Source organism: Myotis brandtii, unplaced genomic scaffold (assembly GCF_000412655.1).
Source record: "Myotis brandtii unplaced genomic scaffold, ASM41265v1 scaffold540, whole genome shotgun sequence".
In the NCBI taxonomy this organism is placed as follows: domain Eukaryota; kingdom Metazoa; phylum Chordata; class Mammalia; order Chiroptera; family Vespertilionidae; genus Myotis; species Myotis brandtii.
The window spans coordinates 188997-215446 of record NW_005369990.1 but is presented as its reverse complement, the minus strand read 5'-3'; the positions used below and the strand labels follow the sequence as shown (position 1 = coordinate 215446).

The 26450-nt window shown below is 41.9% G+C and overlaps 1 protein-coding gene across 1 annotated transcript in view; it reads left to right on the top strand.

Moving 5' to 3' along the window:
* The window catches only part of ROR1 (receptor tyrosine kinase-like orphan receptor 1), a 174073-nt gene that overhangs the window by 27813 nt on the left and 119810 nt on the right, over window positions 1–26450 (top strand). Inside the window, exons 5-6 of the mRNA XM_014549239.1 lie at window positions 15493–15780; window positions 16438–16468. Coding sequence (XP_014404725.1) covers window positions 15493–15780; window positions 16438–16468 — 319 coding nt within the window. The remainder of the gene's footprint in view (window positions 1–15492; window positions 15781–16437; window positions 16469–26450) is intronic.

Below are 26450 nucleotides of genomic sequence, written 5' to 3'. Positions count from 1 at the left end.
TTGGTGTTGGAATTCAGTGGAGACATTAGTTTATGGTCTTCAAATCACATCTTCTAATAAAGTGGCCAGGAAGGAGGCAGCCTAGCATGATCTGGTAACCAGAGATTGAGATGCCCTCACCAGCCAGCATTGTCATAACCTTCACAGGGTTATCCTAAAGGCTCTAGAAAACAATGACAATTGTGCGGAACCTAAATGAGTGTAAAAACTCACTTTTATTCTAAAATTTGTTAGTTTTTGCAGTGGCTTTGGAAAGGATTTTAGTGCACATGAAGACGGAGGAGCTTAAGTTGGAGAATTCTCATCATTATCAATAATCTATGCAGTGATTACCTCCTTTTCTTGGAATTTGTAATAGACAACTTTCAGGGAGGCTGCCTGCATACAATAACCCCTGATGTCTAATAATCGAGGCCGTGTTTATATTTGGAGCCCTGCCACTCTGAGGAGAGCTGATTGGACCAGGGGTGGATACCTGACTCTCATTGGATGAGAGTGTCTGTCCTGGGAATTTGGAATTGGGACTCAGAGACAGCCAGTCAGTGTGTGTGAATTGCTGGTACTGCCATCAGGTCAACATGGGGGCCGTAGAATGATCACCCTCTGCTGGAAATGCACAGAAATCGGCAAATTTGGTTTGCAGAGAGTGCAGAGAAAGGAGGTTTATTTAAGCAGAGCAGATTCCTAGCGAGAATCTAGAGATTGGGGGTGGAGGGAGCGTCTGGACCTGGTTCCCAGCAGCTTTCCAGTCTCGGTTCCTGTTCCTCTGAAGGCCTGGCCTGACTCTTTGCCAGGCTGCATGAGAAAACCTTTCCATCCTTTGTTAAATTCCCCACTCACCTCGCCCATCCCTCCTCACCTTCTTACACAGCTTGAGTTAGCTCCTGTAAGCTGTTACATGCGATCAGAGTCTTGACAGGCTGATTACAGAGATGGTCACGTAAACAAGTACATGGATGTTCATAGTTACTCTTCAGTGCCCGGGGAGGTTTGAGTTGGGAATGAACCTCAGAGATCTCTTAGTTCTGTCCTCTCATCAGACAGATGAGGAAATGCAGACTATAGATGCAAAGTGATTACCTAGGGTCACACAGCCAGTCCTCAGGGCAGCCAGTGCTCTTTCTAGGCTGACTCCCTAGTGACCTAGTGACTGCTATCCATCCATTCACCCACCCAGTAAATACATAGAGAACAAGTTGCTGCTATATGACAGGTCTTAAAATATGTGCTTTCTGTGTATCGATTCTCTGTTGTAGTTAACAAACCACTCTAAACTCAGTGGCTTCAACCATTCACTTATTATCTCTCCAGGTTCTGGGAGTTAACTAGACTCCACTAGATGGTTCTTGCTCAGAGTCTTTCATGTGGCTGCAGTCAGATGTTTTGTTTTGTTTTTTAATATTTTTATTGATTTTTTTAGAGAGAGATGAAGGGATGGGGAGAGAAAAAGGGAAACATTGATGTGAGAGTGGAACATTGAGACCAAGCCCACAACCCAGTCATGTGCTCTGACCAGGAATGGAGCCAGCCACCTTTTGGTGAATGGGATGATGCCCAACCAACTAAGCCATAATGGCCAGGGCCTGTGCTTTCTATTTTTTTTTAACAAACTGTGTGGTAGGATCAAAGATCTTTATGCTTATTTTCACTTCATTCCATGGGATTCCCCATCTGAAGGCCCCTTGGCTAGCCCATCATCAGAGCAAGTTCATCCGGGAATCTCCCAGAGTATGCTCCCATCATGTAGTCTCTGTGTCTCTCTCGTGACACTCTTTTCTACTATCTGTGATAATCCTCTCATATCCTGTCTCCTTTGGGAGCCCTTTATAATCAGGGACTATGTCTGAATCACTTTTACTTCCTAGCACAGAATCTACCACAAGGTGTGTCTTCAGTAAATGGATGCTATTCTAAAGAATGTATTTCACTCCCTAGAATCTCAAATGGGAATTGTGATCTCGGGTGTCTGCTTTTCCCTGGATTCCTGAGGTCAGACCTAATTGGGGATGAAGAGATAGGGATCCAAGCTTGGAGCCCCAGCAAATCCTCCTCCCTATCACAGCTCCTCCCAGCCCTATCCTCCCTGCCCTGCTGGGTCAGCTCACATTTCCTGAAGCCCAGCTCTAGCTCAGCTCTTCCAATGTCTGCACAGGTGTATTTTCTTACTATTCTTCTGTTTTCCGCTCCTCTCTATTCCTCCCCTCCCCGAAATGCCTGTGCATTCCAGCAAGAGGACAGGAAGTCTGGGCTTTCTCTCCCTCTCCACTCTGCTCTGGGTCTTGCCCACTCTGCCTGATAAAAGGCAGAGGACTGCCCCACCCCCACCCCCGCCATGGCTGTGCACTAACCCTGGCCTGCCCATTTTGATCTCTCTCCCAAACTCCTTCAACACTCAACCTCTTGACCACACACTTAGCTTTGACTCTCACTCTGACTTGTACTTTCAAATTAGATTCTGGAATATTTCCTCCTTTCTTCAAGATCTTAAGGCGTTCCTGAAGGATAGAGACCATATTTCCTCCTTTGCAAAAGTCCCATGAATTGCTAAGTGTCACGTCCTTTGCAAGTCCTTCTCTGTTACTCCAGGTTTAGAAGCGGGTTACATGTCCTCTGTCACCCTGAATATACCCAGCTCATAATGATTGTTTCTTTACATGTTTCATTCCATAGCCAGGATGCAAGACCTTTCAGCACAGGCACATAAATCCATTTGCTCTTTTATTTGTTAAATATTTTACGCATCTCTCCACAGCAAACCTGTGCTAGGTTTAAGGTGCTGTAGCGATGAAAAAGTCCTGGTCACAGTCTTGTGTGTTTGATTGTTGCCTCTTGCTGCTAAGAAAATAGTATCCACTTCAGTTGTCATCTCCAAATTACTCAATACTTTTCTGTGTTCTTGAAAAACCAGTAGCGTTTTTAGACAAAAAATAATGTCTAATTTTTGAGGAATTTGGTTTAAAATTTGAGGACAGAACCACCCCGTTCATAACAGAATATTCAGGTGACAAGGATTTCTCCCATGCATTACCCCGCTACTGGGAGATCTGAGGTGTGGCCAAGTCAGCAGATTCTTTCAAGTTTCAAAACACAAATCTTGCACAGTGAATGGAGATGAGAGGAAAGACTGGTGTGTGTGCCCTTGCATGTTTCCTGAAGTTTATATTCTGGGAAAAGCTGAACTGGAATGTTGGGCTCAGTGAAATCAAGTTGGAATGCTGATTGGCGCACAAAGGGATTTGTTTCCCGTTCAATCAAGATGTGACTTTAGAAAACTGAGATGGTGGAACTCTGTGGTCCCTATAGGCATAGACATTCCTTGGCCAGAATGGCAAACTTGTCTTTTGAAAGCCACTGGGCTCCATTTAGAGCATCAAACACTCGAGAATTTATTATGACTGGACAAAAGCCGCTGCCTCACGGAGTCAGGACAGGATAGTGAAAATACACAGTGACTTCTTTGAAGGTCCTGAGTGTAGCTTGGTTCTTCCTCGCACCAGACTCCCTGAGCAGGGCGGAAAGCACAACTGTTACCTTTGCATGAGGCAGAAGCTTCCACGGGCTTCCCTAGTGAGCATCACGCATCATGCTGATGCTGAGGCGTCTCCTACCCACAGTATTGAAATCACAGCAATGACTTATGATGTGTTCTGTTTGCATTGGCCCACAGCCCAAACCAGAAATGTATCTCAGGCTTGGCCTTCTAGATATTATCTCCAGTCATTTAAAAGTTCATTATGCAAACCCACTCATCCTGTCCCGCTATAGTTAAGGTCTGTCAGCATTTTACAAAGGCTTATAACTCAACCATAAAGGGGGAGAATGCAGTTTTCAGGTTGCAGTGTGGCATGCAGGGCCTCAGCCCAAGAGTCAAAAGCATTGCTTTTTTGTTGTTTTTAACTTAGAACCTTACTGAGTTATAGTGAAGCAAAGTACTAGCTTGTGCTTTTTCTGGTCTTATTTGGTTTGATTTTCCAGGGTTGGGAAGTGACACCTTCAAAGGTAGATATACCCTCTATCAAGAATATAGGCCCATGGATTTACTTATCAGACTAGTATTCAGCTGAAGATGGTGGCTTTGTGGGAAAAAATCATTATAAAGTTAGGATGAGTGAAGATCAAGGGAGTGATTCAGCTGAAGATGGTGGCTTTGTGGGAAAAAATCATAAAGTTAGGATGAGTGAAGATCAAGGGAGTCAGAAATAAGTTTGGAAATATTTCTCTAAGATGCAGGGACCAATTTTCATGCCAATCTGTATCCTTTTGAATTTTATTTTCAAGAATTTTATGTCAAAATCAAGTCATTATCCTGATGGGTGAGTTTCTGCTCATAATTTCTAAATACAGTAATCCCCCCTTAAACATGGAGGGTATATTCCAATACATGGATACCAGAAACTGCAGATAGTACTGGACCATACATATATATAATGCTTTTTCCTGAACCTGCATACCTTTTTCACTTAAAGGAAGCACTTTAAGGTTACTTTTTAACATATTTGAATTGCCAGCACCACCACTCTTGTGCCTTGTGCCATTATTAAGTAAAATAAGGGTTATTTGAACATAAGCACTGCAATACTGCAGCAATATTGCAACAATACTGATAACCAAGAGGGTGACTAAGTGACTACCGGGGGTGGTTAGCGCATATAGCATGAATACACTACACAAAGGAATGATTCCCGTCCTGGTTGAGACTGAGCAGGGTGGCATGAGATTTCATCACACTACTCAGAGTGGTGCACAATTTAAAATTTGTGAGTTTGTTTCTGTAATTTTCCATTTAATTTTTTCAGACCACAGTTGACCACAAGTAACTGAAACTGTGGAAAGCAAAACCACGGATCAGAGGGGACTACTGTATTCTTATTATGACTAAATTTAAATGACACATGCACACATGATAAACGTGAAGTAACAAAATGATACCAAATAGTAAAAACAGTTTAAAAAAATGTTAATAAATTGGATACTGAAATAAATCACAAAAGTTTATAACTAGAAAAAAGGTTCCTGAATAACCTTGTTGGCAGTTGCCAGTGATCCAATTAGATAACCTGCTCTTGGAGTAAAAATAAGGGCTGGTAAAGATCATCCGGATAGTTTCAGGTGAGTTGCTCATGGAAGAAGTTCTTAATGACAGCAAGGTATAAAATAGTAGATTGAGAAGGGACAAGTTGGGATAGGTGTCGGGTAGAACTGGGTTCCAATCCCAGCCACGATGAGCCTAGCTATGCTAAAACCTCTATAAGCCCGGGCATCTTCCTTAAAATAGGGATACATCACAGAGTTTCTAGAAAGGTTAAAATGCAGTAATATATGTAACTGACTGATGGAGTCAGTTTTCAACACATTTTTCCCCCTCTCCTACCTTTATTAATTATAGCAGGAACTCAAAGCAATCTGAATGTTGAAGGTCAGCCACTCTGTAGATCTTAACTACTTAGAAGGAAAAACTAATTTCCCTGAGCTTTTAAGAGTCCATTTACATACAATTGGCCTACTTATAAAAATGACCTATTCATTAAAACAAGTCTCTAGCTAGCGAAGTTTTCTTAAACTCCTTTGTGTTGCTATGTGTACTTACTGTGCTTCCTAAGGAAAGACCTACAAAGGCAGTTGTCTTTGCCCATTAATCCAGATTTATAGGGGGTTTGCTCCAAGTGCACATTTGCCGAACCCTTTCTGATGTATGTGCGCTTCCTCCCCAAAAAGGAGCTACATTATTGACTGTTTGTTGTCTTTGGTCCGTTGGACACAATTTAAACCCACTCTTGTTACTCAGAGGTCACCATCCTGAGCTCAGCTTGGCACATTAGGACTTGAGCTCTCAAGAAAATGTGAGTGTGAGGCCAGGACCCAGCCCAGCCCAGCACAGCACTTCATTTCTTTTGATGTTTATGGGATGCCCATGACAGCTTTGCCCAACCAGGAAATGTTTACTTTCATCGAGCCATCTCTCTACTTAATTAAGGACACAGGTTCAAAACTGGGGAGTTTAAGGCAGAAGTTTGAGTTGGAGAAGTGGTTCCACTCTTTATCACTAATATGACCTTAGGCAACATGCTTAATGACTCAGACTTGATTTCTGCTTCTGAACAATGGGGATTGCAGTGGAGAATCCTCCTAGAGATTTTTTAGCAATAAAAGCTGGGCTCAACAGGAAGCCAGGCAAGAATCGGTGGTCAGGAAACCGTAGCTATGACTTTAGCCAAGTGTTCTCTTGTTGACTATGCAGGAGAATCATTCGAGGACCGTCTAAAAAAATGCTTATCCTGAACTGCACCCAGGGTCAATTAATACCATCCCAGGTATCAGTGTTTTGTTTTGCTTATTCCCCAGATGATAGTGATGTTCAGGGAGGGTTGAGAATCTCTGGCTCTAGCTTATGATAACTCCCTGTAGTGAATGCTTTGAGGTTCCAAGGATGAGCTATCTTATTTAACCTTCACAACATCACTACTGGGTACTTATAATTATTAACTCACTAGAGGCCCAGTGCATGAATTTGTGCACCTTGAAAGTAACTATGGGCCATGAGGCTATGGTGGGCACAGGGGAGGGTCTTGGCCCATCATTGCGCCCCTGCCCGACCCCTCCGCCACAGTCCCCAGTCCCCTCTCTGCTGGCAAACCCACTCCCACCACCGCTCCCACACACTGACAGCGCTGGCCCCACTCGCACCCACTGATGGCACGGAGTGATTGGGGCCGACACCATCAGTGGGTGCAAGCGGCAGCTGCTGCCATGATTGCACCTCAGGAGCAGGGGGAGGTGGAGAAGCCCTCAGGGGCGATCGGACTGGTGCTAGGCGCTGGCAGCAGGTGTGAGCAGGGCTGGCACTGGCAGCAGGTGCGAGTGCCGGGTGGGACTGTGGCACACAAGAGCAATGAATTTTCAGTAACCACCAGAGGCTCGCCCAGATGACAGCGACCAGTGCCCTGCCTTGGTCCGGCACCCCTGCTGATCTGCTCCACCATCCCGCCACAGCCGATGCCCACCATATTCCATGCTCTGTGGCCTGCTGCTAACGCCCTCCATGGTCCATGCCCGCCCCCTGGTGGTCAGTGCATGTCATAGCGACTGGTTGTTCAGTTGTTCTGCCATTCGGTCTATTTGCATATTAGGGTTTTATATATATAAATTTTGTGGTTGAGGAAAATGAGACTTAGAGATGTTAAATAACAGCAAGTGAGAGATGGTACTCAGATATGAAGCCAAGCTATCCAATTTCAGAACTATGTTCTTAATGCCCCTGCTGCCTCCATTAACATGAATAGTGCCAGTGGGAACTAAGGTCCAACAAGTGGGGTCACCCAGTGGCCTCAGGCTCTCTCCATACCTTCAGCTTACTGACCTGCTCTCCGTGTGTTCAGAACTTCCCAGCAGCCCCACGTCAGATAACAAACTGTGGTTATTCAGAAGTCCCTTGCTATTTCCACTGATTTTTATTAAATGCAGCTTGTGGCTCAGGCTCAAGAATGCACAAGCTGATTTAGATTACGTTTTGCATTGAGTTTATTAAGATAAAAAATATTTCCCGAGATAGTGAGTCAGAAGTATTTATGGTGAAGTGTGCTGAAAGTGAATGCAGGTTGATAGCGTGAACAGAATGTTCTCTCAAAGTCAAATGTGATGACCTAACTGTGTTTGGCAGCCTTCCTTTATGTTTAGCTAAGCATTTTATTTCATGTCGGGAACCTCCTCCCTCCTCTGAAAAGGATCGGTCCTGTAGGAGACGAGGATTTTGGCATGCTCCTCTTTGATACTGAGACCCAGGCCCTGAGCCTAATTGTAACTGGCTCCCCGGCTGACTGGCTGGGTTGCCATGGCAAAGGACTGTTAAACTCTTTATATCTCAGTTTCTCTCACCTGTCAAAACGGGAATATAACTCTTGGCCCCGCCTCTCTCCCTGAGGAGAGTGGGAGGGCACTTTGAAAATTAAGTAATAAATGTTGGGAGGGATTTGTAGATGTGACGTCTTGTCAAACGAGTAAGTAATAAATGGGGTGTCGCCAAAGCTCATTTGCCCAAAATACACTTGAGCCTTCCATTTACTTAATCAACCAGCATTTATTAAATGCCTATGAAGTTCCCAATAACACATGGAGTGCTGAGGAAAATACAAAAAGGAAAAAAAAGAGGAAATAGAGTCTCAATTCCCAGAGCGCTCATAAACTTCTTTTTTCTCACAGTTCACTTTTTAGGTTGATTAAGCGTCAGTATGAACGTTGCCTGGGCTGTATTTAAAAAGCTCATTCTCGATGATGACTTCCAGTTACGTCATATGTGACTAGTAGTGATTTAGTTGTTCTCAGCACCAGCGGGTATTGTCACGTGCTGGAAGGACTCATAAAAAGAGCAAGGCTATTCTGTAGTTCTGGTTAGAGGTGGTGGTGGACAATGAGAGACAGTCTGGGTTTATAGGGAAGCAGTGCATTGGCTAACAGTATGGTCTTTTGTGTCTACAGGTCTGGGTCTGGGTCCTGGCTCTGCCACTTTCTAGCTGCATGACTTTGGGCAATCACTTAATCTCTCTGCATCTCCTTTCCTTATCTTGAAAGTGAGGGTAATGATAGTATCTAACTCATAGGATTGTTTTCAAAGATTAAATAAATTAATATGTACAAGGTACTTAGAATGGTGTCTGGTACCTCATAAATGCTCAAAAAATGTTAGCCATCATCATCATCACTTTCTGTAGGTAATGGAGAAGATGGTAGCAGTGAAAGAATACTGTCATTTCATTTTCCTACATTATAAAAATATCAAGTCTCTTTTTATTAAGTCCCAAATGTTTGCCCAGATCTACCACAATCACTTAGGATTACTCCCAAATCCCAAGCTGCTTATTCAGAAATAGAAAACAGGCCACACAAGCCTCTCTCTGGCTTATGGTGCTCAGGACTAAACCATTTTGTTCTGAGAGCCTCACACTAGACTAGGACCGAGAGGAGCAGAGAAGGTGTTTTGTTTTTTGTTTTGTGGGAGGCAGCAAAAGTTATGCTCAGACACAGTTGATTGTCTTTGCTTGCAATTTAGCACAGGTTTGCTGTGGGGATTATAATAATTTTACAAGCCGATAGCATACAGGATAATATCTCTTAATGAGCAAAATCCTATATAATAAAAGCCTAATATGCTAAGTGTCTGGTCGTCCCGTTGGCCATTCAACCAATCAAAGCATAATATGCTAATGATATGCTAAGGTGGCTCAACCGCTCGCTATGACGTGCACTGACCACCAGGGGGAAGATACTCCTACAGGTAGGTTAGCTTGCTGCTGGGGTCCGGCCAATTGGGACTGAGTGAGACAGGCCAGACATGCCCTGGAGCCCTCCTGCGGTCCCTCCCCGATTGGCCAACCTCCCGTGTCCCTCCCTGGCCCCAATAGTGCACGGGTGGGGTTCCTTGGGCTGGCCTGTGCCCTCTCACTATTCAGGACTCCTCAGGTTTGTTGGAGAGCCGGTTTCGGCCCACCCGCAGAATGACCGGTCACTATGATGTACACTGACCACCATGGGGCAGATGCTCAACACAGGAGCTGCCCCCTGGTGGTCAGTGCACTCCCACAGGTGGAGCGCCACTCAGCCAGAAGCTGGGCTCACGGCTGGCGAGCGCAGCAGCAGTGGCGGGAGCCTCTTCCCCCTCCGCAGTAGCGCTAAGGATGTCTGACTGTTGGCTTATGTCCTGGCGGGAGCCTCTCCCGCCTCCGCAGTAGCGCTAAGGATGTCCGACTGTTGGCTTATGTCCGACTGCTGGCTTAGGCCCGCTCCCCATGGAAGGGCCTAAGCCATCAGTCGGACATACCCCAAAGGCTCCTGGACTGCAAGAGGGCACAGGCCCGGCTAAGGGACCACCACCCCCCACCCTGAGTGCAATAATTTTGTGCACCAGGCCTCTAGTAAAGAAATAACATATTCCAAATAAATGACAGATTAATTACACTATTGTTCCAGGCAAGGGGAAGTGAAGGAATAAAGTCCAAGTTTAATATGAGGTGCACCTTTTTATAGGAGGTGGCACTGGGGAGAGTAGGCAACCAACCAAAGAGCTGGTTTCCGGCTGCCAGCGCAAAAGTAAAAGTCCCCTGTTCCTAGAGCACATTGCTAGGGAACAAAGACGCCTGTGTTGGGAGGCTGCTGATCTCTTTCTCCAGGCCTCTGCAGGGTTCATCACCACTGTCTGCATACAGTGTCTTGCCAAGACAGGAGCGAATTCCCAAGGGTCTACTGAGCGTTTTTAGGTTTCACCCAAACCAAAACTCTCCAGCAGTCCTCACAAGCTCTCAGTATTTACAGTCTAAATGTCCCCTTGCCCTTGTTGCTTCTCCACATGTTCTTCCCATGCTACCCCCGGGGCCCCTCCACAGCTCTGCTGCTGACTGCTTATCAAGGACAACAGATGTCGAATGATGACATCCTGGCATGACTTCCTTCATTCTTATATCAAAGCAATGTGGGATGCTGACATACTGATACCACTTACTTCATTCTTCTATCAAAGCAACTTTTTTTTCTTTGTCATAAACAACTTGAATTAAAACAACGTCACTTAAGTCACAAACAACTGGATTTGAAATTGAACCTATTACATACACAACAAAAGGGCAGCTGTGGAGTATGATGGAAAGAGCACTAAACTTGGAATCCAGACCCTGGCTTTTCCTTCTCCTAGCTGGGATAGGTCTGGGATAGGTCCTCTGAACCACAGTTTACCCATCCCAACTGTGCAAAAGCAATGGTAGATAAAAGTGCTGGCGTCTTAGCACAAATCAAGATAGTGGTAACAAACTAACAAATTATGCTAGAAGTCGTATTCTCCACCATCATGCACTTCATTTTTTAAAGCCAACCGTACTTAAGACGGTCTTTGATGAAGTAGTAAAAATTACTAACTTGATTTCATCTTGACCCTTTGGTACATGTTTTTAATATTCCCCATGTTGAAATGGGAGGTGTACATTAGCACTCCCTCTCACTGCGGAAGTACTATAGTTGTCACAAAGAAAAGCGTTTGAGTTGTGAGCTGAACTGCTCATTTTTTTACTTGAATGACTGACATTATTCTTGAATATTTTTGAAAATGAGCAAAATGAACCTGCCATATTAAGTAAACAGGAAATGATGTTAATTGCCAACAATAAAATTTGAGCTTCCAATAAAAAATTAAATTTGGGAAAACATTTAGCATCCACCATGAGCTTGACAGCTTGCCAATCTTTACTGAAGAGCTTGGTGGTGATACTATTGAATACAGTTTTTCTATATTGTATGATCACATGTGTCCATATTTGGAAGATCTACATAACTCATTGAGCCAATGTTTTCTAAATGGGCAATTCATAACGTTTCAAAATCATAGGTGGGTAAAAGATCTTTAAAGAGCCGGATAAGCCAATTCACTTAAGTGTAACAGATTATGAAAAGTTCATTGCTATGGCTTCAGATTTCACATTGCAATGGACTTTTAAGAAGCTACCACTTGTCGAATTTTGGCGTAGTATCAAAAAAGGATATCCTAAATTATCTGAAAAGGCTATTCAAAGACCTCTCCCCTTTTCCAACTGTGAGAGGCCATATTTCTTTCATACTCTTCAACCAAAATGACATACCTCAACAGACTAAATGCAGAAAGAAGAGACTCCAACTGTCTGCTTTTAAGCCCAATAATAGATTTACAACAATATAAAACAATGCAACTCTTCTTACAATTGTATTTTTCACTAAAATATATTTATGTTAACAAGTAATGAACTTATTTTTAACTTTTCAATAAATTAGTAAATAAATATTTTAAACTTATCTCTTTGAAGCATTCAATATTTTAAAGAGTATATTGGCATCCTGAAACTAAAAAGTTTGAGAATTTCTGTCCAAAAACATGGATGCTGCAGTTGAAATGATTTTTAAAAATAGACTTTTCTAATAGTTTTAGTTTCACAGCAATATTAAAAGGAAGATACAGAGATTTCCTATACACTCCCTGTCCCCACACATGCATCACCTCCCCGATTATCAACATCACCCACCAGAATGGTATATCTGTTGGAATTTATGAACCTACATTGACACATCATCGTCACCCAAATACCATAGTTCCCATTACTGCTCACCCTTGGGGTTGTATAGAATGATATGTGCATAATGATATGTGCCCACTACTATAGTACCAGACAGAATATTTTCACTGCCCTAAAAAATCCTCTGTGCTCCAACTATTCATCCCACCTCCCCTCCACCCCCACCCCTTGGAAACTACTGATCTTTTTACTGTCCTCATCATTTTGCCTTTAACAGAATGTCATGTAGTTGAAATTATACAATATGTAGCCCTTTCAGATTGGCTCCTTTCACTTAGTAATATGCATTTAAGTTTCCTTCATGTTTTTTCATGGCTTAATAGCTCATGATGACTATTAAGTGATGAATAATATTCTATTGTCTGGATGTACTAGGGTTTATCCTTTCACCTACTGAAGGACATCTTGGTTGCATGCAGGTTTTGGCAGTTAAATGAATAAAGCTACAAACATCTGTGTGTAGGGTTTTGTGTGAACATAGTTTTCACCTCCTTTGGGTAAATAACAAAGAGAAATATTTCTGGATCAAAGGGTAAGAATATGTTTAGTTTTGGAAGAAACTGCCAAATTGTCTTCCAAAGTGGCTGTGCAATTTTGCATTCCCACCAGTAAAGAGTGAGAGTTTATGTTGCTCCATGTCTTGGTCAGCATTTGGTATTGTCAGTGTTCTGGATTTTGGCCATTCTAATAGGTGTCTGGTGGTATCTCATTGTTGTCTTAATTTGTATTTCCCTGATGACATATGATGTGGAGCATCTTTTCTAGGCTTATTTGCCATTTTTATAACTTCTTTTATGAGGTGTCTGTTAAGTTCTTTTTTTAAAAAAAATCAGGTTGTTTGTTTGCCAATTATTGAGCTTTAAGAGTTCTTTGTATATTTTAGATAACACTCCTTTATCAGATGTGTCTTTTACAACTATCTTCTCCCAGCCTGTGGCTTGTCTTCTCATTCTCTTGGCATTGCCTTTTTAAGAGCAGAAGTTTTTAATGAAGTTTAGCTTATCAATTATTTATTTCATGGGTCATGTCTTTGGTGTCATATCTAAAAAGTCATCAACATACTCAAGGTCATCTAGGTTTTCTCTTATATTATTTTCTGGGAGTTGCTTTAAAAATATTTTTATTGATTTTTTGGGAGAGAGGAAGGTAGAAGGAGAGAGAAACATTGATGTGAGAGCAGAATATTGATTGGCTGCCTCCTGCATGCCCCCTACTGTGGATTGAGCCTGCAATCATGACCAAAACATTCTAGATGCCTGCCCTTATGGTCATGTAGTCCTGCAGAGCAGACAGCCACTTAAAAAGCCATCCCAGTTTAGGGGTCAAGAAAGGACAGAAGAACAATGGGAGGTACAGTATGGACCTACCCTAGGATGGGTAGTCAGGAAAACAAAATCAAAGGAAAATCCATATACATAAAAACAGACCAATTTTTTAAAATTAAACTTAATTTTTAAAAATTTAGTTATTTTCTCAGCAACTGGATTCCACAATTAATATCAGTATGATGTTTAAAATGTTATATTATTAAAGAACTAGAGGCCCAGTGCACAAAATTCATGCACTGGCGGCGGGGGGAGGGTGTTCCTCAGCCCATCCTGCACCCTCTCCAATCTGGGACCCCTCCAGGGATGTTCGACCCCTGTGGGATCAGGCCTAAACCAGCAGTCGGACATCCCTCTCACAATCCAGGACTGCTGGCTCCTAACCACTCGCCTGATTGCCCCTAACTGCTTCTGCCTGCCAGCCTGATCACTCCCTAACCGCTCCCCTGCCAGCCTGATTGACACCTAACTGCTCCCCTGCCAGCCCGATCGCCCCCAACTGCCCTCCCCTGACATCCTGATCACCCTCAACTGCCCTCCCCTGCCGGCCGTCTTGTGACAATGTGGGGGTGGCCATCTTGTGATGACGTGGGGGTGGGTGGCCATCTTGTGATGCAAGGGCATGAGGGTCAATTTGCATATTACCTCTTTATTATATAGGATAAGCTTAAATAAATTTTTTTCATTATTAAAATGTTTAATGTAGTAAAACTCAAAAGAAGCCAATGCAAAGATACATATGTTATGATTTCATTTATTTGAAATTTTAGAACAGGAAAAATTAGTCTTTGATGATAGGAAATCAGAGTTGTGGTTGCCTGGAATGGGGGCAGAGGAGTGGGTGGGAGCAGGGATTACTACAAAGGATCTTGGGGTACTTTCTGGGATGTTGAGGATGTTCTCTATCTTTTCCAAATATGTTTTTATCAATTTTTAGAGAGAGAGAGAAAGGAAGAGGGAGGGATAGAAACATTAACAAGAAGCATTGATTGGCTTCCTCCTGCATGGCCCCTACCAGGCATGTGCCCTGACCCAGAATCGAACTGGTGACCTTTCAGTGCAATAGATGATGCTCAACCAACTGAGACACACCAGCTAGGGCTGTTCTACATTTTGATAGGGACGTTGGTTACATGAGTACATGCATTTATCAGTACTCAGAGAACTGTATAACTAAAATCTGTATATTTCCTAGAATGTAAATTATTTCTCAACTAAAAATTAAATGCATAGAATTTTATATATTGTAATGTGTTACAGTTGATATAAGTAACATTATGGAAATATGCATTCCTTGGTCACTTTGCCTGCCAGTGACCTGGCTTTCACAACCTTTATATCATCACTGGTGGAAGATTTCTGACATCTTCCTGATCTTATGCCATGTGAATATACGCAGGTCCTCTAATAACTTCATTTCATTCAACATTGTTTCATTTATATGTTGATAAGATGCCTTGGGAACTTAACTCTTGTTTAGCTCAATTAGCCTGTGGTAAAATTCGTTTAGTTATATGTTGTCTTTCTTAAAGTTGCAGAATGTATCCACAACATTAAGTGACTTACTATAAATAATGTTGCTTCTGTTTTTCCAGTTTTTCATGCTTTATTTCTTATCAAAAGTGGACAAGCTGGAAGGATCTTTGCCACAATGTTAAGAATGGTGTTATTTTGGGGTGAGGAGATATTAGGTGAATTTTATTCCTTTTTCTTCACTGTATTGTTTGAGTCTGTAACAAGGATCATGAGTTTTGTTTTGTTTTTTAATGCTCTCAACACAAAAGCTTCTTTTGTCTTGTCCTGGAAAGTACGTTTCTCCTTGGGTACTGTATAGTCATTTGAAAACTGGGGTTTATACCATGGTTAGGAACACATTTCCTCTCAAGCAGCGGGCCCTGTGAGTGATTGTTAATGGTCATGGGGTCTCGGTAAATGGATGCTTTCCTGCCTCATCTGTCTCCGCCATACCGCTCCTGTTCAGTCTCTCTGTGGTGCTGGGGCACCGTGCTGTGGATTTGGGGTACTTGGAGGTGCTCTCAATGTGTCTGCGCCTCTCACCTGCCTCCTTCGCCCTGTGCTCACAGATTCTTACCTGACCCTCGATGAACCCATGAATAACATCACCACATCCCTGGGGCAGACAGCTGAGCTGCACTGCAAAGTCTCTGGGAATCCGCCTCCCACCATCCGCTGGTTCAAAAACGACGCGCCTGTGGTCCAGGAGCCCCGCAGGATCTCCTTTCGGGCGACCAACTATGGCTCTCGGCTGCGGATTCGAAACCTGGACACCACCGACACGGGCTACTTCCAGTGCGTGGCGACCAACGGCAAGAAGGTGGTTTCTACCACCGGAGTCCTGTTCGTCAAGTTTGGTAAGCAGCGTCCTATCTGAGAGGGCCTTTGGCCTTCAACCTCCATGGGGATACCGAGGAGGGTCGGGGGAGCACCTACTGAGAACGTCCCTTGTGCCCAGCAACCCTAACGCTGGCACCATTGCACCCATTTTACAAATAAGTCATGAAGGCCCAGTAGTTACCTACTGTGCTCAGGGTTGCCCAGCTAAGTAACCACCAGAGCAGGAGTAGAATCCAGATCGAGCTGAGCCCCCAGCCCCTCCTCTGTGCCCGTGAGAGGGAAGTGGGGCAGGTTTGCAGCACACGTGCTCTTTTCTGTCCAGGGGCCATCAAAGGCCCCTGCTGGTGCAATCCGTGTCGGGGTGCAAGCACTCAGCCTCCCACTGGAAACTCCCTGCGACCTGCGAGGACGCCTACTCCACGGACTCATTTTTCAGCACTTGTCTTAGCATTTGCCCTCAACCGTGGGGTATAGACAAGTTCTCACCGGTATGCTGTTTTGTAGAGGTGGTTGGGGGGAGGGAGCGCGACTGGAGCAAGAGAAGAAATCCCAGAAAAATAAGTATCCCTTCAGGAGGTTTGAGAACTTTAATCTGCAGCGGTTTGCCTGCACCCATGCCCGTGGGCCAGTAACCCAGCCTGACAGTTTCCTTTGTTTTTCTTTCATTTCTTCAGGCCCCCCTCCCACTGCAAGTCCGGGATCCTCGTGAGTACTTTTATCTCCTCCCTCCTTACGTCTAAGTGTTTCTCCAGAGATTTCTAGGGCAAAGGCAGTGTTGTCCGCTGCTTGGGCCAACACACAGTGTTTCCAGATTTCATTCCGTTTGGCCCTGCCCTCATTCCATTTTGCTTTGTCTCTGATATGAAGATTCACAGGAGACTAGCATTGGCAGTACTCTCAGGCGTGGTGGTGTTGATTCTGAATGATCAAAGCAAAAATCTACTTACATTTACTATTCGAAAATTAATCTAACATTATTTACAACAGTGAGTTTTGTAAAATGAAGCCAACAAGTGATACGGTGCTGTCTTAAGAAGTCATACTCTGGCCTTTAGTGTAAAAGGGCCTATTCTAGGTTTCTGTAAGCATGTGCTTTGGGCATTTAACGGGTCAACCATTAGGTGATCACTTTATTTTTTATTCCCTTTAAAGAACTCAAAGGCCGAAGTTCTGACTCACATAGGGGAAGAAAGCCCTGTGCCTGGGTAGAGAGTTACATGAAGTTTGATTTATTCTGAGTCCCTTGTTAACAGAGTCCAAAGATCCAATTTCTTTCACTGACACTATTGTTGATGCATTTGTCCATTTTTCTGGCCAAGGGATTTTCTTCTTTTGCTCCACAAGTGTCCACTTAAGGTATTTTTTATGTGTATTTTTATTTGGCGGGAGGGGACTCATTTATTAAAGCTCTTGCTTCGCAAGAAAATATTTTTTATATTTTTAGACTTCTGAAATAAAATTCACCAGGTTCTGCCACAAGAGCATCAAAACGTCTGACCTAGACTATACCCGTGGCAAACATAGCCATTTTATTTGCTCTAATCCCTTCTGTGCCACTAATTACAATGTGGGATATTTTAATATATGTGTGTGTGCCGGGGGGCCCAGTGGCCCACAATCCCATTTTTAATAAAAATAGGTAATGGGTAAAAATAAACATTGGCCATCGGCCACACTGTTCTGCTATTTTATCAGCTGGTTAAAGGCAACTGTAAAAGAAATCTTTAAAATCACCCAAGTGCTAATTGCATTCTACTTGCCCAGTAGAAAACCTTGATTGATCTAAAATAGGTCAGAAGTTTGGTCACTCTGCGTTGCATTTCTTGAAGTTAATCTTTTTTTTTTAATGATCTCACGATTGATTGATATGTGGAATCCGTTTGAAGTCTTATTTAAACAAAGATTACAACTTTTGTTTCTCGCTGTAAAAATGCTTCCCACCCGGGTACCTTATTTGTTCCTGTTAATCTGTGTTTCAAATGTGGTTGATAATCTGTATCCCAGGTTGATTAATGTGGTTTTCACTAATCTGCCTGTTACTAAGCACTGGACTTTCTGCCTGTTGTATTTGCATCAGGAAGTTCCTTTCTTTTGGAAGTTTTACTTTGCTGCCACCTTTCTGATGAACCCAGTCTATCTCACATGTTTTTTAATTTTACTCAAAGATAGTACAGAAGCTCCCCCATATCTCTGGAGGGTACATTTCAAGACCCCCACTGGATGTCTGAAACCACAGATAGTACTGAACCCTGTAGATGATGTTTTTTCTCTAAACATACATCCTCTTTATGGCTTCTCTTTGGCATTTCCAAATTGCCAGCATCACTACTCTTGCGCTTTGGGGCCATTATTAAGTAAAATAAGGGTTACTTGTTCACCAGCACTGTGATATCAGGACAGTTGGTCTGATAACAGAGACAACTACGAAGTGACTAACAGGCAGGTAGCATATACAACATGGATACACTGAAGAAAGGCATGATTCACGTCCTGGGCAGGACGGAGAGGTGAGGAATGGTGTACAATTTAAAACTTATGAATTGTTAATTTCTGGAATTTTCTATTTAATATTTTTGGACCGAGGTTGACCGCAGGTAACTGAAACTATAGAAAGCAAAATCGCAGATAAGAGGGGCTGACTATTATGCACTACTTTTGTGAGCTGATGTCTACGAAGAGGGTATTGAAGTTCTTAAAGATGCTTAACCATAGCTCAAAGTATCCTTTGATGTCAGGCTGTTTTATATTAGCTGTCCACTTTTCCATCATGTTAGTCAGTGAGAGCATGAAATGCATAGCTGCCGTTTTTGCTTGGACGGAGCTTACAGTAAGATGCAATTGGCATGGGAAATTGATTGGCAGTTCAATCTTCATTCTCATTGGGGCATTGCCAGTTGGCATTTTTATATCCTTTTCTCTCTTTTCCTTAGAAATTGATGACGTGTCCTGCTTTTTTTCCTCAGCTGCCACTACTTAACCCTGTCTCTAAGAGTTTCTCTCTTCCTAAGATTAACTCCAAAATAAAATGCTAGTTCCTTTCCCTGTCCTCATAGTCCCCAACAAGCAGCCAAACCTCGCGACAATGGAACAGGTAGAACATCACAAAATGACAGCCATGGGGAATATCACAACATTTAGGATTGCTCCGAAAGCCTTTGTCAAACTGCACAGTCCTTTTTCCAAGAGAGGAGTGAAGTGCATTTATAAACTTGCTCTATTTACTTGAAGGTGGCACAGCAGAGTTACTATAAGGAGATCAAATGCAAGTCCATGGCACAACCCTAACGTTTGATGAGTGAAATTTAGGTGAATGAGACATGGTGAGAGCTAAGTGCCATTTTGAGGCCACAGGGCTGGCTACACCACCGCCAACTGGGAAGGGCTTGTCCCTCAGGTCTATGGCCCAGGAAGGCAAGGCATGTGAGGTCTGGTCACTCCCTGTAGGGACTGCATTAGGTGTTCACATGAAGCTTCTAGGATGGCATTCTAGTTTGTAGTAGGAGCAAGTTTGAGACGTTAGTAGTTTGGCTTCTGTTCATAGCTTTAGGCTTTATTTTCTTCTGTCATTGCTGGGTCCTGGCCCACCTCGAACAATACAGGGCCTGGGGCATGAGTACAAGAGGAGGCCCACATACCACACGTCTAAATATTTAAAAGTCATAAATCACGCTGGCAAACTGTTAGATGAAATATGTTCTATCCTCCCACGCTGACAAATATACCTTCATAATGACAGAATAAAAAATACATGCAGAGTTATGGTTTTTATCTGACTGAAAGCCAGGAACTATCAAAAGACAACTTTAATCATTATTATGCATGTCTTGGTGTTCTGTTAATGGGCCAGAGATATTATATATAATTTATAGATTGTTGTATATGAGTTCCATTAAACTTTTTTTATGGCCTTCATTTCAGCAAAATGACTACCTATGTTGTTTTACACAAGGTTTTTACATAGTGTTTTTTTTTCTGGGCAACAATGCCAGATTAGACAAACTTTCTTGAGTCACTGTAATTCTTACTTCTTAAAACTAATTATAATTTGGAGAAACTGCTTTCTTGAGCCAGTAGAGGCTGTCATTCTCAATGAAATTCATAAAGCAGTACTTAAATTTGCTAAGAATTTTAGCAAATGAACTAAGACCTTTGTATCTCATATTTAAATGGAGTAATGGGGTCATATAATAAATAATCATTATTGTAGAATATATTACAAAGTATGATTTCATCTTAAAATCAGTATCATGTTTTACACATTATCCTGTATATGTACAAACTTAAGAGTAATGTGAATTGTTTAATGTATTAGTTTTCTAGGGCTGTCATAATAAATTACAGCAACTGAATGTCTTAAACAAAGTTATTATCTCACAATTCTGGAGGCTTGAAGTGGGAGATCAAGATGTTGACACAGTTGGTGCCCTCTGAGGGTTATGAGGAAGACTCTTCTGGTGATTTGCCACCATTTTTTAAAATGTCTTTATTGGTTTGAGAGAGAGAGACAGGGAGAGGGGGAGAGAGAGAGAAACAACATGTGAGAGAGAAACATCTATCATTGCCTCCACATAACCTGGGTATGTTCCCTGACCGGGAATTGAACCACAACCCTTCCGTGCACAGGATGATGCTCAACCAACTGAGCCACACCAGCCAGCATTCTTGGCTTGTAGAAGTATCACGGCAATTTCTGCCTTGATATTCACATAGCCTTCTCCTTATTTGTGCGTCTCCGAGTTTCCTCTTTTTATGAAGACACCAGTCTTATTGTATTAGGACCCATCCCAATAACCTCATTTTAACTTGATTACCTCTATAAGGACCTTATTTCCAACTAAGGTCATATTCTGAGATACTGGGTATTAGGACTTCAACATATGGATTTGGGGGCGGGGGGTGGGATAATTCTACCCATAACACTTAATATTGCAAAATTTTTCCCATCCATGTGAAACTCTTGTAAACCTTAATTTATGAGAACTTTCAGAAGCACTGGCTGCAATGTAAAGAAAAGTGGGAAGCCCAGCCGGCGTGGCTCAGTGGTTGAGCGTCGACCTATGAACCAGGAGGTCTCAGTTCGATTCCTGGTCAGGGCACAGGCTCAGGTTGAGGGCTCAATCCCCAGCATGGGGCATGCAGGAGGCAGCCAATCAGTGATTCTCTCTCATCATTGATGTTTCTAGCTCTCTCTCCCTCCCCCTTCCTCTCTGAAATCAATAAAAAATATACTTAAAAAAAAGAAAAGCAGGAAAAGCTTGGAAATATTGGGAATGATAGTTGGTTGTGTAAGAACCTATTGCATTCAAACTGGAAAATTTTGACAAATTGATTTAATTATCTGTTCTCTTGTTGAAGTGCTTTTGCCACTGCTACCCTTCCTGTGCTCTGAGCATTATCCATATCCTCCACTGGCAGTGGCACAACACACAAACTTTTGCAGTTGCCTTCTGATACACGGACATAGGGCAGGAGCTGTAGAGATGTGACTCCTGGGCCAGAACAGTGTTAGTCCCAGGAGTGGATGTTAAAGGTTTGGAGTATGCTGTGCCAGCACTGAGTGACGGAGTGCCAGATCCCAGGGGCAGAGGATCCCTTTGTGCTCTTTACTCTTATTAAATTATTTGTTGTGTACTTTTTGTATGTGGGCTCCGGGCAAGAGGAGTTGTTGTTGCTGTTCTTCTTCTTCTGTATGTGGGTTCTTCTCTGACACATATTTTCCTCTTATTATTTTTTATTATTATAACCATCCTAGTGGTTATAAAGTTGTATTTTATTATGGTTTTGATGTGCATTTTCCTAGTGATGAATGATATTGAGCATCTTTTTATGTACTTGTTGGCCATTTATATATTGTTGGAGAAATGTTTGTTCAAATTCCTTGCCCATTTTTTTTTTGGATTGGGTTATTTGTCCTTTTATTCTTGAATTCTAAGAACTCTTTATATATTTTGAATGTTGTATCCTTACCCAATACATGATTTACAGATATTTTCTCTCATTCTGTGGCTTTCTTTTCTTTATCTTGACAGTGTTCATTTGAAACACAAAAGTTTTTAATTTTGATGAAGTCCAATTTATTCTTTCATTTGGTTGTTTGTGCTTTTGAGAAACCATTGCCTAATCCAAGGTCACAAAGATTTACTCCAATCTCTTCTAAGAGTGTTAGTTTTATAGCAGAGATGGGTACATATAGAACATGAGAAGGTGACATTTGAGGATGACTTAAGGAATGTGAGAAAGTAGGGTTTCCAAATTCCTAATAGATATTAATCTTTGTAACCCAGGATCAATAAATTGGAATTCCTAGGAATTCTCAGAAATTTCTAAAATCAAGATACTCACATTTAGCCCTGACCAGTGGCTCAGTGATTAGAGCATTGGTCTGCATGCCGAAGCATCACAGATTTCATTTCTGGTCAAGGGCACATACCTGGGTTGCAGGCTTGATCTCCAGCTTTGGTTGGGGCACATGCAAGAGGCAACTAATTAATGTGTCTCTCTCACATTGATGTCTCTCTCTCTCTCTCCCTCTCCCTCCCCCTCTCCCTCCGTCCCCTGTCAGGGTGTACAGGTGGCAACCGACTGATGTTTCTTTCTCACATCCATGTTTCTCTCCCTGTCCCTGTCCCTGTCCCTCTCCCTCTCCCTCTCCCTCTCCCTCTCCCCCTCTCTCCTCCTTTCCATCCTCCCTTCTACTTTCTCTGAAAATCAATGGAAAAAGTATCCTCAGGTGAGGATTAAAAAAAAACCCAGATACTCACATTTACTTGCATGTTTCTAATTATGATTTTCTATAATAATAAACAGTGAATCATTTTTCTCTGATACTGGAAATTTTTGTAAAATAAAATCCAATGTAATGAAAAAGCTTTAGTTTTATAGTTTTAGCTTTTATATTTAGGTTTTTGGTCCATTTTTAGTTACTTTTTGTCTATGGTATGAGGTAGGTATCTGGATTCATTCTTTTGCAAATGGAAATCCAGTCATCCCAACACCATTGGTGGAAAAGACTATTCTGTACCCATTGAATTGTCTTGACAACCTGCTAAAAAACAATGGACCAAAAATGTATGTGTTTATTTCTGGACTGTCAATTTTATTCCATTGATCTATGTATGTGTCTATCCTTATGCCAGTTTCTTATAGTCTTTGTTGTTGTTACATTCTTTTTTATTAAATTTATTGGGGTGACAATGGTTAATAAGATTATATAGGTTTCAAGTGTACAGTTCCTCATAGTCTTGATTACTGTAGGTCCGTGGTCGGCAAACCGCGGCTCGCAAGCCACATGCAGCTCTTTGGCCCCTTGAGTGTGGCTCTTCCACAAAATACCACATGCAGGCGCGCACGTACAGTGTGATTGAAACTTCGTGGCCCATGCACAGAAGTCAGTATTTTGTGGAAGAGCCACACTCAAGAGGCCAAAGAGCCGCATATGGCTCGCGAGCCGCTGTTTGCCGAGCTGCAGTTTGCTGACCACTGCTAGGTTTTTAGTAAGTTTTGAAATGAGAAAATATGGGTCCTCTGTATCAGTTAGTGTTCCACTGGGAAAACAGGTCCAGTAAACTTTTTTATATATATACAGATATAAAGAAATTTATTGCAAGAAATTGGCTTATGTGATTGTGTGGGCTGGCTAGCCAAGTTTGCAATCCATAGGGCAGAGTGTCAGGAGGGGCAGGCTAGACACTCCTGGCCAGACCTCATGCTACATTCCACAGGTAGAATTTCATCTTCCCAAGGAAAAGTTTGCTTCTGCACTTAAGGCCTTTCAATTAATGGGATCAGGCTCATTCTTTTATGCAGGTTACCCTCCTACAATTAATCAGCTGATTATAGATATTAATCATATCTACAAAGTACCTTAACAGACTAGAATTTGACTGAATAACTGTGGACTATACCTTGCCAAGTCGACACATGAAACTGATTATCATATCCTCCAACATTGTTCTTTCTCAAGATTTTTTTTTTTTTGGCTATTCTGGTCCCCTGCATTTCCCTATGAATTTGTGGGTCAGCTTGTTAAATTTTTCCAAGAGGCCAGCTGGGATTTTGATAGGAATTGCTAAGCTTGTAGATCAATTGGGGAGTATTATTATCTAAACAACATGAAATCTTTTAATCCACGAAATGAGGTGCCTTTCCATTTATTTCAGTTCTTTCAAGGATGTTTTATAGATTTACTAGAGGCCCAGCACATGAAATCATGCATGGGTAGGGTCCCTAGGCCTAGCCTGCGATCAGGGCCATCTTCCACCCACTCGCCAGTCCCTAGTCCCGCCCTGCCACCACCCACCCCAGTTCCCAGTTCACCATGATCGGAGCCTGCCGGCCGGGGGGCGGGACCAAGAGGTGGTCAATGCACCTCATAGCGACTGGTCGATCAGTTGTGCTGGTCATTACGCCATTATGGTCACTGGCCTTTTATTATATAGGATATGTTTTGCCCTTTTTATGTTAAATTTATTCTTATTTTATTGTTTCTCATGCAATTGTAAATGGAATTTACAGTTGTAAATTATTTTCCTAATTACATTTTTAAATTATGTATTGATAGCCTGTAGTGATACAACTAATACAACTGATTTTTGTATAGTATATTGATCTTATATCCTGCACTCTTGCTAAACTCATTTATTAATTCAAATATTGTGTGTGTGTGTGTGTGTGTGTGTGTGTGTGTTCCATAGGGTTTTCTATCTACAAGATCATGTCATCTTAGATATTATTTTTCTTCTCTCTTTTCAATACTGATGCCTTTATTTTTTTCTACCGAATTACTGTGGCAGAACCTCCAGTACAATGTTAAATGGAAGTAATAAAAGCTGACATCCTGTCTTTTTTCTTAAACTTAAGGGGAAAGCTTTCATTATATGCTAACTTTAGGTTTTTCATAGATACCCTTTATCAAGTTGAGAAAGTTCCCTTCTATTCCTATTTTGTTGAGTTTTTTATTATAAAAGAGTGTTTGATTTTGTCGAATGCTTTTTCTATGTCTATTGAGATTATTATGATTTTTGTATCCTTTAGTATAATAATGTTGTGTATTACACTGATTGATTTTTGATGTCAAGCCAAGCTCACATTCCTAGAATAATTTCTACTTGGGCATGGTGTATAGTTTCTTTTTATATGTTGCTGGATTCAGTTTGCTAGTATTTTGTTGAGGATTTTTGCATCTTTTTATAAAAGATATTGGTCTGTAGTTTTCTTTCCTTATGCTGTTTTTGTCTAGTTCTGATATCAAGGTAATACTGGCCTCTTCCAATGAGTTGTAAGTACTCTATTTTTTGGGAAGAGTTTGTGAAGGGTTTGTGTTAATTATGTTTTAAATGTTTGGTATAATTTACCAATAAAGTCATTTGGGTCTGAACTTTTCCTTGTGGGAAATTTCAAAATTACTAATTCGGCTTCTTTACTTGTTTTAGGTCTATTTAAATTTTTCTGTTCTTCTGAGAAAGTTTTTGTGGTTGTATCTTTCTAGGAATTTGTCCAGTTCATTTAGATTATCTAAATTGTTGGCATAGAGTTGTTCATAGTTTTCCTTATTCTTTTAATTTCTGTAATATAAGTAGCAATGTCTCTTCTTTTATTTCTGATTTTAGTAACTTTTATTTTCCTTGTGGTGTTTTTTTTTTCTTGGTTAGACTAAATAGTTTAGCTAAACATTTGTGAGTTTTATTGATTTTTTTTCAAAGAGCTACCTTTTATTAAAAAGTGGACATGTAAATAATGTGATGTGGCAATTCTTGAAATTAGATCACCTCCTCTCTGATGTTGCTGTGTGAGGTGGTGTGGCTGTTTGTTTAGTGACTTTCCTGAACTAATTGACTATGGCCCGTATTCCCTGTTGAGTACAGCTACTAAAGTCTCTGCTCAGTTAGTCTAGTAATCAGTGAACAATTGGACAGAGATTTCCTTAAACCAGTAAGTCTTGTACTTTGTCTTGGGGTCCCATGTGTGCTTTGGGGCACCATTTCAGCATGACATCAATTTATAACTCTACCTTGGCTTATGTTTTCTGCTTGAGCAGTGCCTCAAAGTTAGCTAGAGGTGAGGGATTAGCGTTTTCTCGGGGCTTTCCTGGGCATGCACACAGCCCCTCACAGGAGCATGTTCTTCTATATCCCTGTGAATATGCTGGAATTTTTCAAAGTCCCTATGAATGTCTCATTGCTTAGATTCTTTCTTTACACTTTGGAGCTTTTTGTTGAAGTTATTTTCTCCAATGGTATTCCTACCTCAGGCTACTGTGAAAATTTTTTTTTTAAACAAATGTCCTGGGACTAGGGCTTTTCCCACAGAGAAGCTCTGAGTCCAGGCAAATGAAGATAAGTCCTTGGAAAGGGGCTATTCCAGATTGCTGCTAGCCAGGTCACATTGTGCCAATTACTGGAGAGGGGGCTTTTGAGGCACTCCAACCCCCTCTGTCTCCTTCAGTGACTGCTGGACTGCTGGTTTTCACAGCAGCTGTGGAGGGGAAGCTGCTGATATTTAAGGTTCCTACAGAATTTGGGAAAGGAAGATAGGAATAGGGCAAGATAAAGTCCCACAGAACTCTGTTCTTATCAAATTTCAGTCTCCCTCCCCTTATAAATAAACTAGAGGCCTGGTGCACAAAAATTTGTACACTCGGGGGGGGGGGTCCCTCAGCCCGGCCTGTGCCCTCTCGCAGTCTGGGACC